Here is a 16,983-nt window from a genome sequence, read left to right as displayed (position 1 = left end):
TATAAACTGTCAAGCCTTGTACTAGCTGGGATGAGAATAAAAATGTCAATGGTTTATAGGAGGAGGGAATGGAGCACATTTTTGTTAGAGAAGGTCATGGGCTCTTTTCCAGACAAGTTTAGTCTGAAGGAGATAAGACTAGGACAAAGCTGAACATATAGATTCTAGTCATGATGATGACAGGTCCAATAATAAAAGCCAATACAACTTTGCAGGAAAGGCAGGCAGGAGGCCTAAAGGTCCAGTGAAAATACTTTTTAACAAACAACGGATAGGGATCTAACCACGAGGGTAGGAGACAGCCCAATAGGAAAGCATATGCTTGGAGATGGGCAATCAGTTTCATTTCTATGAATAATAATGTAATTGGTTATACTTGTTTAAGTCTTTAACCTAGCAAACGACTCACTGGAGATTGCCAAAAGCTTCCAATAATGGCTTTCTATATAGGAATATTAAAGAAAATAAAGAACCACAGGAAAAGGTGCAAAGGACAGAGATTTCCTGTAGATAAAAACACCCAGGAAGGGCCCAGGTATGAAAGAAGAGACTCATGGATTGGTGCGTGTGGGAAACTGTTGGAGGCAGAGCTCTTACACATCCACATTAATGGAGACAATGGCTGGTGTGCACAAACTTTTTAAAGCTAAAAAAAAAAAAAAAGAAGCCAAAAACCAAAGAACCTCAAAAAGCACTGTCCCTGGGGGAAAAGAAAACAAGACAAAACGAAAGCATAGTCTGGACCTAAACTTCTTAATCTGGATCCAAGCATTTTTTAAAAACTAAAGACTAAAACTGTCATTGGACTGAGAAGAGACAGTTGAGAAGAAAGAAGAGTGACACCAGAGATCTAGTTTTCTATTGCATTTACGCTGATACAAAAAATAACATTAGAGAGAGTGGTGTCCACAGGTAATAATGGGGTGAGTTCATGGCTTTCTGTTTCAACCAATTACTCAAAGACACTCTGGTATAATATCAAAGCATCATTGTAGAGGACAACTGTGAAAATGATGAAGACAGAGGTTTTGTGAAGCGATTTTCATTTTTATTACTGCACTTTAGATGAAGGTTTATAGAACAAACTAGCTTCTCAAACAATTAGTATACATACTGTTTTGTGACACTGGTTACCAACCCCACAATATGTTAACACACTCTCCCTTTTAGACCTCAGGTTCCCTATTACCAGCTTTCCTGTCTCCTCCTGCCTTGTAGTCCTTGCTCCTGAGCTAGTGTGCCCCTTTAGTCTTGTTTTGTGAAGTGACTGATTTTAGATGTTTTTATATAGTGTTTAGTTGTACAGATGATTAAAAAACCATTGAAAAAGAAAATTAAGGTAAAAAAAAAAAAGTAGAAAGAAGGTTCCAGAACACTCAAGAGTCCTTGCTAAAAATGTAAAAGTTCAATGATAACAGGAACTATGTTCGATTTGCTTACCACAGTATCCTCGATACCTAACGTACTGTTTGATACACTACACGCTCAATAAATATTTCTGAATGTGTGAAAAACAAACCAACCACAGTAGCTAGCATTCCTCTTTTCCTTCAATTTTCAACAGGTATCCATTATATAAGGAAACAAGGTACAAAGAGAAGCAAAATGCCTGAAATTACAAAAGCCAATGAAATAGCCACCTAACTTTTCTGTACTCAGGGTAAGTATTAGCATTTGTAGTAGTTCTAAGAGTCATTAGTATAACAAGAGCTAATACTTATTGAGAATGTACTATGTATCAGACATTATGCTAAATGCTTTTTTCTATTTTCTAATCAAGCCCTTCCAAAAATCCTCTGAGGTAGGCACTGATACTATTCCTATTTCTTACATGAGGAAACCGAGGCACAAAAAGGTTAGACTTAAAGAATTTCTTCAGTTCTCCCAATTAGCAAGTGCTAAAGCCAAGACTGTATCCTGGTAGTCTGGTTCCAGAATCCTGCTCATAGCCCAGCTGCTACACAGAATCCACTCTCAGGTCCCCACAGCCCCCCACTAAGCCCAGCCTCTCACCTGGGCAGCACAGATGCTGTACTGAGTAAACATGGCCTCATACAAGGCCATCAGCCCACTCTGTCCCGCGGCTGCACAGGCTCGTGCCTCTAAGACTGGAATTGCCTGTAATACACCAATCAGACAACGTGTGATTAGAAGTGAGGAACAGGGAAGGAGGCCTGAGGACCCCTGTTACAGGGTATAGGCAATCAGCACTCACCATCTCCTTCAGCTGGTTCTGCCCTGAGTGCAGAGCCTGCCGCACGCTCTGAGACAGAAGGATCTCATGGCGCAAGCGCTGCTTGCCAAAGGCTACTGCTCCACTGGTCACCAGCATCATCTCCCGGCCCTGATTCTGCAGGACTGACACCTGACATTGAGGAAGGAAAAGGCACCACAAGTCACTGTATAATCTCTTTCCTTTCTTCACAAGAGACCCAAGTAGGGTAGACTAATGTTGTTTGTTGCAGTCCAGTTGGCTCCAACTCATGGTGATGTTACGTGTAACAGAACCAAACATTGCCTAGTCCTGAGCCATTTCCATGATCTTTGATATGTTTGAGTCCATTGTTAAGTGGATCCCAAATGCTGGTTTATGGACCAGCACTTGGCTGGCTCTGTAAAAATCACCCAGGTTGTTTGACAAAAATATAGATTCCTACTTTCTGCCTCAAACCTGTTTAGTAGGTGGCAGATAAAAATCAGAAGTTCTTAATAAAGGGATTCTAGTCGAGGGCACTGGGTGTGGGTTTAGTGTGTAGCCACGTCTGGGATCCATAGGACTTCATGGTATCTGTAGGAGTCTGTAACGCAGAAGGCCTAGTTGCTCTATGAAATAAACTCCAGAACAGAGGTGTGGAGGGAAGAACTGCAATGTAAACTTAGTAGATGGCTTCTCAGGTTCTTAGGCTTGATCTGGGGAGATGAGGTTGTTTCTGGGCATGTTTGATCCCTATAGGTCTCTTATGCCTACACCAGGGAAATGCTTTTTCCCTGGAACCACTTGTGGTCATTTGGTTTCCCATGTTGGACAGATTCACATGAAGGAAGTAAAGACTCAAGAGATACAAAGAATAAGTGTTCCCAACCTGTCCACCTGATGTTTGAACCCTATTGTTTGATTCAGGAACTCACAAACACCTGTGACAAACCACCATTTAAGAACAACAAAACCCCACAACTTTTTATCACAGAAAATTCCATATATAACAAAAGCGGTGAGGAGTATTGTAAACCGTCATGTACCTAACACCCACCCATCACTTCAACAACTGTTTACTCGTGGACAAATTCTCACATTTCAATATACCTCCTCTATACCTCTACCATTGTTTCAAAGCAAATTGCAGACTCTAGGCATATCGTGTATTTGTTAGTTGCTGTAGAGCTGATTCTAACTCATGGCGACTCCATGTGTTCAGAGTAGAACTGCTCCACAGGATCTTCAAGGCCTTTTTGGAAGCAGAAAATTAGGACTGTCTTCTGAGGTGTCTCTGGGTGGGTCAGAACTGCCAATCTTTTGGCTAGTGGTTGAGCACTTAATCATCTGCACCTTCCCTGTATCACATTATCTACAGGACTCTCTAAAAGACAGGGAATAAATACGTATACACTCATAAGACCAGTATTATTTTTTTGAAGTTCAATTCTTTAATAGTAAATATCCAGTCAGTGCTCACATTTCCTCCCCTTTTTTAGCTTGCTTGAATTCAGATATACACAAAGCCCATACACTGCACTTAACTGAAGTGTCCCTTAAGTCTCTTAATCGTCAGGCCCAGCTCCATCATTTCTTCCTCTTGTAATTTTTTTTGTTAAAAGAAACTGGTTTACCCTTTAGGGTTTCCCAGTCTGGATTTTGCTGACTGCGTCCCTCTGGTATTGTTTAACCCTGTTCTCTATTCCTGTAAACTGGTGTTAGATACAGAGGCTTCATCTATTTTTTGGCTGAACTCTGTTTAGGCTGTCTTGTCCATGTCCTGTAAGGGGCTACATAATTCCTGGCTGTCTCTTTTGGAGGTGTTAGGGGCTGCTGCTGATCATTATCAAGGTCCCTCAATGCCTTCAAAACAAACAAAAAACCCCATTGCCTTCAAGTCAATTCCGGCTCATAGTGACCCTATAGGACAGAGTAGAATTGCCCCATAAGGGCTTCCAAGGCTGTGCCAGCAGGGCTCCTCACTAACTCATTAGTGGTTGTGAAATTCTGATATTTTAATTCAATCATTCCTTTTTCACTTAAAGCCTAGAATAATTTCCTAAAGAGGAACTTTCCTTCATCAGATATTTGGTTACCTGATGTACAGTTTGTGTATGAAAGTAGGGCAAATGCTTGTTTTTTCCCTTTATCAGTTCTCAAAATAATGAAACGGTCTTTTACTATCCTGCAAAGATGACCAATGAGGTTTTTTTTTTTTAAAAAAAAATATCATTACGCGCTTGTGGATTTGAGCATATTTCACGTGTTTAAAATCACTGCAGTAATTATCTCTGTTGATGTTCAAACTGTCCCATCTTTGGCCAGCAGAAGCCACTTTAAGTTGGCTCCTGAGTCCATCGAACATGATCCAGATACTCTTGGACAAGATGGTTGAGTCTGCTATTAGGCTCGGCCCTGATCTAGGCCTCTGGGTCCACTGTTAGAAGGGGAACCGCAAACAGAGAAACTGCTAACCTAGGGGAACCATTGCCAGGTTCTCCCCACTGTTTTCATCATGTTTCTCCTCTACTCAAAATCTTCGAACTGTTTTTGAGATAAAACCCCAACTCCTCTCCTTGGCTTCTGGGCCCTGCCTAAATGGAATAATCCACTTTCTTTTCCACCCTCCTCCCTGGTCCACCAGCATGCTACACTCATTCTTGTCTTTGTTCCCCATCTGGAATCCACTTCCAGAGCCTGTCCCTTCCCCAGAACCACCAGGCTGCACAGCTCCAGGGCATCACGCACACTGAGTGCTTAGTCATGTGGAGCCTTTCCTCTTCGTTGACAAAAATCCTACCAGTCAACCAGCCCCAGGCTGAGTCCTAGTTCTTTTTAGGAAGCCCCACGAACAATCACACCCATTTGACTTTCCCATTTTTGGACCCATCGGTCACCATCAATTTGGATATTTATTGTCTTGAGTAATTACCAATTATTTTGGAGTCTATTCTGGCCTCCAAGGGCAGAGATGACAGAGGTTTTATGCCTTCCACAATGTGGCCCCTAGATAAGTATTTGTTAAATTGTACAGACCCCAGTGGACTCAATCTGGGAGGTGGACTTTGATAATAATTGCTTACTACAGGAAATATAAATAAATTCCACCACATTTCAGGTTAGCAGTTTCCCAGTACCAATTCCTCACGAATGCTGTTTAAAAAATCTGAAACATGGTTATGGAAGACAGAGTTCATCTACTGCTAGACTGGAAAAATTCTATCTCTGGAGATGCCTGGATGTCTGGTGTTTTACTTTGGGCCAGCAGTTAGCAAACTACAGCCCTAAGGGCAAATCTAGACCATTACCTGTTTTTGTAAATAAAGTTTTACTGGAATGCATCCATGCTTTATGTATTGTCTATGGCTGCTTAAGAGTTGAATAAGAGACTGTATGGCCTACGAAGTCTAAAATATTTACTACCTGGTCCTTTTCAGAAAAAGTCTGCTGATCTCTCTTGCCCAAGATAAAGGCAGTGGGATTATGATGTGATGTCTGAAGTTCAAAACTCCCCTGCCGACCCCCAAGGTCAGTTTCTTTATTGATAGCTTGCAGTCAGCCTGGCTTGACTGCATAAAAACATGACTGGCAAATTCTGCTTTAAGCTATCCCAAAGCCAAAATTCCTTTTAAGATCTTGGTGATTCAATCTGGAGACAGTGTGGCTCGTGTGTAAATCAGGACCCTAGTAGCTCGCTCGTAGGATGTCTCTTGGACTGCCAAGGCTTGCTTGCACTCTCTCTTCCTGTGCTCTATCCTTTGTCCTTAAATAAAAATCTGACATGAATATGCTCTGGGGAGCCTGGTAAGTCCTTTCTAATATCTGAACTTAGGATATCTTTGCAATGACAGCTGATATTTATTTCAAGATTATCGGGTAATTTAAAAGAAAAAACCCACAAGAACAGAAAAAAAAAAACAAAACCTCAATATTTATATGCATTCATCAGGATATTTAACTCTGGCTACACACTAAAGTGATCTGAGGAACTTTAAAATCACAACTACTTGGGCTCCATCCCCAGAGATACTTATTAAATGGTCTGCTGTGAAGCCCAGGCACCTCCAGGCTCTTCAGAGAATTCTAATATGCAGCCAGAATTAAGAACCACCGACTTCTACATCTCGGTATCGCTAAGAAGCCTGAAGAATGAACCACATGAAATCAACTCTACCCCTTGACCATCTCTTTCCTTGCCTTGGGACATCATTTCCCAGTGGCACCTGCGCTGGGAGTTTCCAGATTGGGTTAAATCTATCGTGCTAAAATCAAGAATATTTTTATAAGCCAAAAAGGCAGATCCAACAATGTAAAAATCCTGTATTGTTTTAGTTCAGCAGAATTTCCCATCTTGGCAATTACCTGCTCAACAATAGATGCCAGGCGCCCCAGTGCTAGGCCACATTCATCCCCTCGGGTCACCACGGCGCTTCCAAGTTTCACCACGATTCTCTTTGCATGTTTCAGCTCGCTGCGGTGGGCAAAGGACTTGCCATGTGTACGACTGAGAGGGACGGTGATAAAGGGAATGTTGCTCCAAGAACGAACGTGGCTGACAGCTGAGGGCTGGACACGATCTGTAAGCCCCAAATAAAGTCAAATATGAGGGGGAAAAATGAAATATACCATCTAATATTTCAATATAGAGATGCATGCACAAAGCAAACAGTTCAGCCACCACAAATAGCTTTGTTACTATTAACTGAGTAAAAACAATATATCAGAAGCTACACCTAGCTTATCTTATCTCTTACTGTGTAGGAGTTCATATCCAGTACACAGGTCAGAGGCATATTCTAACATTGCTGGTGAGAGTGTAAACTAAAGTCTTTCCTGAAGACGTGATGGCAACATATATCAAAAACCTTAAAAATGTGCACCTCTTTTGATCCAGCAATTTTATGTTCAAAAATTTACTTGAAGAAACTAATCAAAGATGGGGACAAGGAGACTTATCAGAAGGCCGTTCATCAGAGTGCTATTTACAATAGGAGGAATCAGAGGCAGAGTCAATGTCCAAAAAAGGAGAAAAACTAATTAACACTATTAGAATTTTTAGTAACATAGGAAAATGCTTGTGATGCATTGGTTTCATATACATGCCCACATGTAGAAGGCAAAAAAGAAGAAAACAAATCAACACATTACCATTTTATCTTGATAGGATTATGGGTGATTTAAATTTTCCTCTTTTCTACATTTTCCAAATTTATGCAATAAAGATGCACTGTTTACAGAATCAGAAAAATTATTAAAATTTAGGAAAAGTATTATTTAAAAATTGTAGTATATAATACATAATATGTATAATATATATTATTTTGATATATTATTGGTAAAATTAAAGAAAGCACGCCACTATAAATGGAGGAAGAGTCTGACTAGCAAAGATGATGAAGAGCAAAGTTATCAGCAGGCATAATAAAAATCGTAACCAATCCACTTAGTTTTCCTCCCTGACGTGGCAGCATGGATCCACATGCCTGGAACAATAATAAAAGGAACTAGGGAGCTTTCTGAAGGAAAAGTAATGCTGAATTCAGATAATTTCCTTCTAACCTTTTGGACATCTACACCTAAGTAATACTCTCTTGATTCTTCTTCTTGCAACACTGTACAAGATTTCTTTAACCAGTTGCCGTTGAGTTGATTCTGACTTGCAGAGACCCCAAGTGTGCAGAGTAGAACTGTGCTCCATAGGGTTTTCAAGGCTGTGACCTTTCAGAAGCAGACTGCCAGGCCTTTCTTCCAAGGTGCTTCTGGGTGGGTTTGAACTGCCAATCTTTTGGATTCTAGTCATGTACTTAACCATTTGTACCACCCAGGAACACCTCTAAGGAGGCAAAAAACAATGCTCTTGATCACAAAGCTGAAAAGATATCTGCATAGAGTCAAAAGTAAGGCAGTAAGAACTGAATGTCAGGCATGGAACCCCTTTACAACTTCTCATGGGTTCCACAAATTACTCACTCATCAGTTGTATCACAAATGACCATATCCCTGGGTTTTAGCTGGCATACTGCTACCTGTCAAGACTACATTTCCCACCTTTCTTGATCAGCTAGACATGGCTATATGATGAAATACATGTGAAAATGTTATTTGGGACTTCTAGGAAGGTTCCCTAAAAAGACAGTAAGTGTTTCCTTCTTCCCTTCATCCATCCTGCCGCCTGGAGCATGGATATGACAGCTGGAGCTCAAACAGCCATTTTAGTAGACTACAAGAAAACATGTTAAGAATTGTGCAGCAGCAAGAATTCTCACCTTCTGTGCAGGCAACTGAGGCTCGATACCTGGCCAGTGTAGCTCATGTGCTGAAGGAGGAGAGACTGTGGTCTCTCTGCTAACTCTGGTCCCCAGTGACCAGCCCTGAGCCAATGTGAGAGCTGACACAGACAGAACCACTGTGCAGTTGAGCCTGGCCCAAAATACCAACCCACAGAACTGTGACCTAAACAGATAGTTGTTTTAAGTCACTGAGTTACTTAGCTAGTAATGGAGCTAGTTTTAAATCCAAGGACCCTGGCTACAGACCCTGAACTTTTAACCTTTACACTCTATTTCGTCTTTACATGAATGGGGAAAAGAAGTTTTCCAGAAGGAAGTCATCTTACAATGAGGTTTGGAGAGAGATTATTGATAAGATTTAGGTGTCATCAAGGCAACAGCCAACTTAAAACTTCATGAACATTTTCAACAAATGGTGCTGGAACAATTGGATATCCAGAGACAAAAAAAAGGCCTTGACCTATACCTCACCCCTTATACAAAAATTACCTCAAAATGGATCGCGGACTTAAATATAAAACCAAAAAATTTTTAGGAAAAAACAGGAGAAAATCTTCAGGGTTAGAGCTATGCAAACAGTTCTCAGACTTGATGGGAAAAGCACATCCATAAACGGACAAACTGGACCTCATCAAAATAAAAAACTTTGCTTTGCAAAAGACTCTGTTGAGAGGATGAAACAACAAGCTATAGACTGGGAGAAAACACATCTGACATACCTGACAAAGGGCTAATACCGAAAAGATATAACCAAAACCAAACCAAACCCATTGCTGTTGAGTCAATTCCAACTCATAGCGACCCTACAGAACTGCCCCACAGGGTTTCCAGGGAGCAGCTGGTAGATTTGAACTGCCAACCTTTTGGTTAGCAGCCAAGCTCTTAACCACTTCGCCACCAGGTCTCCAAGAAGATATAAAGAACTCTCAAAATTCAATAGTAAAAAAACGATCCAATTAGAAATGAGCAAAAGACATAATCATTTCATTGACAGTATACAGATGATATATATGCACGTGAAAAAAATGTTCAACATCATTAGACATTAGAGAAAAGTAAATTAAAACCAGTATGAGAAATCACCACACATCTATCAGAATGGCTAAAATAAACAGTGACAATATCAATGCTGGTGAAGATGAAGAGACCCTGGCTCACTCATACATTGCTGGTGGGAATATAAAATGGTTCAGCCACTCTGCAAAAGCAGTTTGGAAGTTTCTTATAAAACTAAACTTGCAGTTATCATACAACTCAGCAACCACCCTCCTGGGCATTTACCCCAGAGAAATAAAAAATATGTTTACACAAAATCCTGCACACAATGTTCACAGTAGATTTAATCATAACAGCCAAAAAATGGAAACAACCCAGATGTCCTTCAATGGGTGAATAGTTACTACTAACTGTGGTACATCCATAACACTGAACCCAGTGCCCAGTGCTGTCGAGTGGATTCCGACTCATAGCAACCCTACAGGACAGAGTAGAACTGCCCCACAGAGTTTCCAAGGAGCGCCTGGCGGATTCAAACTGCCGACCCTTTGGTTAGCAGCCTTGTAGCACTTAACCACTACGCCACCAGGATTTCCTGTAACACTGAATACAAACAAAAAAAACCCAGTGCCTTCGAGTCAATTCCGAGTCATAGCGACCCAACAGGACAGAGTAGAACTGCCCCATAGAGTTTCCAAGGAGCGCCTGGCGGATTCGAACTGCCTACCCTTTGGTTAGCAGCCGTAGCACTTAACCACTACGCCACCAGGGTTTCCTAATACTGAATACTACTCCGTAATAAAAAGGTATGAAACACTGACACACACGAAAACTTGGATGAATCTTCAGAGAATTATGTTAAGTTACATATTCACAGTTGCATACTGTATGATACCATTTATACAACATTCTTGAAATTACAAAATAAAAACGGACAACAGATTAATGGTTCCCCCAAGGGCTACGGGTGATGGCAAAAGGGCAACAGGAAAGATCCTGGTAGTGATAAAAATGTTTTGTATCTTAACTGTATCCATGTCAATATTGATTGTTGTGACACTGTACTAGAGTTTTATAAGATGTTACCATTGAGGAAAGCTGGATAAAAGTTCAAGGGATCTCTCTGCATTATTTCTTATATAGCAAGTCAATCTATAATCATGTAAAAATAAAAAACTTAAGTATAAAAAAGACAGCAGTAAACAAAAATAGCCTGTAAAAAATTTTGGAGAATGAATATAGGTAACACTTCATCGATAAATACAAACATTGGGATAGGTCACCAACAGGCTGCCTCCTTGCTAACCGACTATGTTCAATTCCACCAAAGCACATGTTTTTCCTCCTTTAAAATCTTGGTTGAAATACACTGACTACCAAACTTCCCACATACTTATCAGTTTCCTATGGTACATACTAGATCTGGAGGCAGCTGTGGATCGGACCCAGGGCAGGAGACGCTGGTTGAAGGGCTGGGACCCAGAGCGGTAAACTTGACTCAACATGCTGAGATGTGATGGCTGATCCAAGTATCTGCAGAATACATAAAAATAATAATAAATTATTTTCTTTTCCTTTACTCTCAGAGTAAAGGCTTATCCTTCCTGCTCCAAACTTCTCTGTTTTATAGAAACGGCCACCTCTGTTTTAAAGAGAGAAAGAACAAATGGCTCTGTCTCAGGTTCCAACGCTAGCCCTTCCTTTCCTATTGTTGTTAGTTGCCATCGAGCTGATTTCGGCTCATGGTGACCCCATGTGTGCAGAGGAGAACCGCTCCTGCTTCCAAGGCTGTGACCTTTCAGAACTGGATCACTAGGACTTACTTCCAAGGCACCCCTGGGTGGGTTTGAACTGCCAACTTTTTGGTGAGTAGTCCAGCACTTAATCATTTGTGCCACGCAGGGACTCCTTTCCTTTTCTAGGACCTCCTTAGTTCATACGCAAGCAAACAACAATTAAGGGTTATGAATATTCTGAGTGACAAAGAAATCTTTAAGGTCCAGTATTTGTGTACTGATACTAAATCTTAACTACAATTCCTATACCATTAGGGGATCTCCAGTAACAGATCCGGCAGCCATCTCCATCTTCCTGCTATCACTTCCCCAAAGAATCCTGTAACCCACATACGTGAAATGTCGGTTTGATCCTTGTGAGCTACAAAAAAGAGGAAAGGCCAGAGGCTGCTGCTTTGTCTTTCTTCCTGATGCCCACAGAAATTTAAAGGACAGTCTTGAGTCGCTGGGGTTGGTGGGGTGGAGATGCCTGCAAAAGGCTGACATTTTAAATGGCTGTGGGAACATCCTGTGGAAGAGGAGTACGTGGCTAGAAACCTCAGAGTTGACGAGCTGGTGGTTATTGGCAGTTTTTTCACCCTGGGTCAAACTTGAGGCTTTAGAAAAAGAATAGTTCATTTTACAGAAAAGTAGGGGACACCTTTCTATATACATACAGAGGATAATCCATTACCACTGTAGCTCTTATTATGCTACAGGGAGATTGCTGTTTTCACAGGATAAGAAAAACACTGTGTCTTCTTTGCTTGCGCTCCCTCCCCACCGCCTTTAACTTTCGCTCTGTGTATTGGTTGACATATTAAAAGGTGCCTCAAAAGACTATCATTTAGACCTACAGTGAAGAGAAAAAAAAAAGAGTGGTGTATACTGCTCTAAACATTATATACTGCACAAAGGTACAGGCCTGGAGAGACTGGGAGGGTACATCTGTTGCAAAAGATATGGTGTCTAGTAAGGAATAGAAGGGTTAAGCGCTACTATTGTTGTTGACTTCAGTGTTTATTATTCTCTGGAAGGTCCCAAGAGAAAATTATGTGCCTAACACTGCAACAGGATATGAGCCTATAGCCTGTTTGCTGCTTATATAAATTCCTTCGATAACTGTTGCTAAACAATTGAATACATGTCAATTCCCCAAAATACCTATAAAAACCAAAACCAAACCCACTGCCCTCAAGTCAACTCCAGCTCATAACGACCTTACAGGAGAGCAGAGCTGTCCCACAGAGTTTCCAAGGAGTGTCTGGTAGATTTGAACTGCCTACCTTTTGGTTAGCAGCTGTAGCACTTAACTGCTACACCACCAGGGTTTCCAAAATACCTACAGAAGAGTCAAAAAGGTAAAATAATCAAATGCCAAAACCAAAAACTCAGTGCCATCGAGTCGGTTCCGATTCATAGTGACCCTGTAAGACAGAGTAGAACTGCCCCATAGAGTTTCCAAGGAGCGCCTGGTGGATTTGAACTGCCAATCCTTTGCTTAGCAGCTGAAGCACTTAACTACTACGCCACCAGGGTTTCCAAATAATCAAATAGTGACACTAAAATTCCAGTTCCATCTCCTTCATGAAACCTTTTAAGCAACTCTAGCCTTCAAAATAGAATATAATCCTACATGTTAGCTTTTAACAGGTTCATGTGTTATTGCTCCTTCCCCCAACTGGATTAGAAACTTCCCACTGACAGTATGACAGACAGGGAACGCCGGCTTTGGAGTTGGACGGATTTGGGTTCAGGCTCTACACTTGCTAGGTGCATGCCTTCAGGCAAGTTACTTAATCTTTCTAAGCAAAAGAGTTTTCCTGAGGTGTGGCCTGTACCATCTTTTCTCTCTCAAGAGATAAAAGGAAAGGGAAGCAAGCGGAGAGATGGGGATCTCATACCACCAAGAAAGAAGCACAAGGAGCAGAGCGTGTTCTTTAGACCCAGGTTTCCTGCGCAGAGAAGCTCTTAGTTCAGGGGAAGATTGACGAGAAAGACCTTCCTCCATATCCGACAGAGAGAGAAAGCCTTCCCCTGGAGCTACGCCCTGAATTTGGACTTCTAGCCTACTAGACTGTGAGAAAATAAATTTCTTTTTGTTAAAGCCATCCACTTGTGGTATTTCTGTTACAGCAGCACTAGATAACTAAGACAGAATTTGGTACCAGGAGTGGGATGCTACACTAACAGATACCTAAAATGTGGAAGCAGCTCTAAAACTGAATGGATAGAGTCGCAACAGCTGCAGAGGACCAGTGCAGCAGAGAACCTGCAGCAGCAGAGAAGTGGGAACCAGCAAAGTACTAGAAGCAGCAGAACCAGGAGACCAGCACCAGACGGCACTGGGGCTGACACACGGAGCGAGACAGCTGAGCACTTGTGTGCCTGAGGCTTCCTGACAGTGTGGGCTGCCTCCAGGCACTTATTGGTGGACCTAGGCTTGCTGACCCACAGACCTAGAGAGCTGAGTGCTTGTGTGCAGGAGGCTTCCTGGCAGAGTAGGGTGTCTCCGGCACTTATTGGCAGAGCTACAGAGCTTTGGAACACTTGCCCCAGCAGGGCAGATGCAGCCATGAGGCCCTAAGAACCAAGAAACCAGGAAGCAGAAGCTGAAGAGACAAGGAACACAAGAAGCTGAGCTGCCTCAGTCTGAAAAGGTATGGCCGTGGCCTAAGCGGTTTCAAAGGGTGGAGCCATGGCCTCTGGTGTTTCTAAGGGTGGAGTCACCACTCAGACAGTTGAGGAAGATGGTACACTTAAAGCGAAGGGAGCACAGCTGCTGTCCCAGTGGGCCTGGAAGGCAGAGCTGAAGTCCAGGGCTGCTGGGCCTCCGCTCAAAATCTGGAGAATGTGGCCAATACCTAGAGGCTGGAGGGCAGGGTTATCGTGTAAATTGTCTCAGGGAACAGAGGATTATTTTCAAAGCCTTGAGGGCTAGTATAATGTCTTCTGCTGACTTGCTTGGTGCCTGTTATGCCTTCCTTCTCTCCAATTTCTCCCACTTGTAATGGAAATGTCTAGCTCGTGCCTGTTCTGCCATTGTACCCTTGGAAGCAGATAACTTGTATTCTAGATTTCACAGATGAAGAGGAATTCTTGGATTTTGGACTTGGAATTACGACTTTTGCTATGATATGATGGGATGAATATGTTTTGCTTGTTGCAAGGATGTGATTTTTTTGGGGGCCAAAGGGTGGAATATCATGGATTGAATTATGTCCTCCCAAAAAATGTGTATCAGCTTAGTTAGGCCGTGATTCCCAATATTGTGTGGTTGTCCTCCATTTTGTAATTGTAATTTTATGTCGAGAGGGTTAGGGTGAGATTGTAACACCACCGTCACTCAGGCCACCTCTCTGATCCAAAATAAAGGGAATTTCCCTGGGGTGTGGCCTGTACCACCTTTTCTCTCTCAAAATAAAAGGAAAGGGAAGCAAGCACAGAGTTGGGGACCTTATACCATCAAGAAAGAAGCACGGGGAGCAGAGCGTGTCCCTTATACCTGGGGTTCCTGCGCAGAGAAGCTCCTAGTCTAGGGGAAGATTGACGAGAAAGACCTTCCTCCAGAGCTGGAAGAGAGAGAAAGCCTTCCCCTGGAGCCGATGCCCTGAATTTGGACTTCTAGCCTACTAGACTGTGAGAAAATAAATTTCTCTTTGTTAAAGCCATCCACTTGTGGTATTTCTGTTATAGCAGCACTAGATAACTAAGACAGGCACTAGTGATGTCTTACAATCTTTTTTTATTTCTTTCAGGATCTGTCATGGGTACTAAGAAGTCAATAAATATCCACTGATGGATATAATTGCAAGTTATGTTTAACCAAAAAAACAAAAACAAACCTGTTGCCTTCAAGTCCATTCAGACTCGTAGCAACCCTATAGGACAGAACGGAACTGGCCCATATAGTTTCCAAGGAGTGCCTGGTGGATTTGAACTGCCGACCTTTTGGTTAGCAGCCATAGCACTTAACCACTATGCCACCAAGGTTGACTGTTTATCACTCTCTAGACAAGGGAGTAATTGAAAGCTCTGAATTGTTTGAGGTGTCTAAGTCAGGGAGGGATGACTGACCTAGAAACCAGGCCTCCTGGCCTGCCCCTGTAACACATTGTAGCCAGCCACGTTAAGTCCACTCCTTCACAGCAATGGATAGTTCATCTTGCCAGAGTTTATTACGCCCTCAAAGAGCAAGACAGCTGATTCTAGGGAGCAAAGGGTGTGTGTATGTGCGTGTCTCTAGACTCAGTGTCACCAGTTGAAAAAAGTTTCCATGTTTTGGCTCAGGACATTTCTCTTTGAACGTTCTAAACAGAAAGCCCTTATCTCATTGATGTGGGTAGAGAACTGACCTTCAGTCTCAAAGAACTGCACCCAGAAACGTATGCTCGGTATATGGCTCTCCACTTAATAAAGGCAAAGCACCGATGATAAATCTTGCCACCTCAGAGAGCAAGGGACACGACAGGGGAGGGGGGAACGTGGGTGCGCCCTGATGTGCCAGGAAGGAACTATCACAAACTGTATGCCATAGTGCAAAAGGTGGTCGTGAACCAATCCCCAGCGGTGCAGGGAGCCTGGCTCTGATGACAGTATCAGGACAGGCCCCGTAGAGCAGCCAGCTCCAAGCCTGGGTATAACAGCACCATCAGTGCAAGGGCACTGGAAGCTAGTCGGTACTCCCGGACGGAGAAAAGGCCCGCAGAGGTTCCGAGTCTAACCTGGACCACTTTTTCCATTTAGATGTGTCCAAGGGTAGCCCGGGAAGTCGGGTGCTTGAAGACCTCCGGGCCTCGGAGACCCAGCATATGGGATTGCGCTAGGGCCCTGCAGCGCGCCCTGGCCGCCCCAGCCGTCATCCCTCTGCACGGTCTCCGTCCTCCCGCCCGCCCCACACTCACCAGCAGGCTCCGAACCCCGGGCGGCCCCGCACCTGCCCGCGCCGCGCCCCCGCAGCCCCCTCCCGGCCCACGAGGCTGCTCGCAGCGCTCCCGCCTCGGTCCCGGGCTCCGTCTCAGCCCTCGCAGGGGCGCCGGCGCCCAGCCATCCCTGTCTCTCGCCGCGCACCTGCCTCACAGCCGCCGCTGCCCTCGCTCAGCCGCCGCCGCCTCCCAGCCCCGCTGCCCGCCCCGCATGCCACGCCGGGCCGGTTCTCGGCGCCAGCTTACGCTCCTTTTTCTTCCGTCCACGTCCGGCAAAATGGATGTTACGTCAGCAACGTTGGAGTGAGCCAGGCCGCGGGTCCGCTGCTGACGTAGGGCGAAGGGGCAGCCGAGAGCTGCGCCGCGGCAACGGCGTAGGCACCTTCTAAGAATCCGCTCCGCGCTCCACGTGGCGGGCCCCGCCCCGCTGCCCTCCGCCGGAGCACTGGAGACGCTGCGGAGGCGGGGCTCGAGCTTTCTGGGTAAACTTCACGTCTCCGCAAGTAAAGGGTAGGAAAGGTGCCTGGTAAATAGCACACGGTGTACCCGTCACTGTTGATCGTTTATATCCCCGGAACAGCTCAGAAATAGGTTGGGTCAGTTTACACATATTTACAGAGCCCCTATTTCGTGCAAACTTCTTTTTAAATGGGGACATTTTTGTGCAGCAATCGAATGATTTGCCCCCTAGTCATGTAGGTGCAGCCCAACGCTCATTCAACAAAGGCAGATAAGAATAATGTATTTTAAAATTGTATTTAATACCTGATAATTGGAATTATTCCAAAGCTGAATGCCAGTCA

The 16,983-nt window shown here is 43.5% G+C and overlaps 1 protein-coding gene across 5 annotated transcripts in view; it reads right to left on the bottom strand.

Moving 5' to 3' along the window:
* The window catches only part of ALDH18A1 (aldehyde dehydrogenase 18 family member A1), a 43,873-nt gene extending 27,375 nt beyond the window's left edge, over positions 1–16,498 (bottom strand). The window contains exons 1-6 of one of the 5 annotated variants that reach the window (XM_064269548.1): positions 16,427–16,462; positions 12,542–12,597; positions 10,898–11,013; positions 6,557–6,771; positions 2,216–2,365; positions 2,014–2,118 (exon numbers count right to left, since the gene is read on the bottom strand). In XM_064269548.1, coding sequence (XP_064125618.1) covers positions 2,014–2,118; positions 2,216–2,365; positions 6,557–6,771; positions 10,898–10,985 — 558 coding nt within the window. In that variant the 5' untranslated portion in view covers positions 10,986–11,013; positions 12,542–12,597; positions 16,427–16,462. Of the gene's footprint in view, positions 1–2,013; positions 2,119–2,215; positions 2,366–6,556; positions 6,772–10,897; positions 11,014–12,541; positions 12,598–16,325 lie in introns of those variants that run through there. The other 4 variants (XM_064269547.1, XM_023546904.2, XM_023546903.2 and 1 more) reach the window with 4 other exon arrangements.
* Between the last annotated feature and the right edge of the window lie 485 nt (positions 16,499–16,983).

This window comes from Loxodonta africana, chromosome 16, assembly GCF_030014295.1.
Source record: "Loxodonta africana isolate mLoxAfr1 chromosome 16, mLoxAfr1.hap2, whole genome shotgun sequence".
NCBI classification, from domain to species: domain Eukaryota; kingdom Metazoa; phylum Chordata; class Mammalia; order Proboscidea; family Elephantidae; genus Loxodonta; species Loxodonta africana.
The sequence above is the reverse complement of the archived record's forward strand: the minus strand, read 5'-3'. Positions and strand labels throughout refer to the sequence as shown.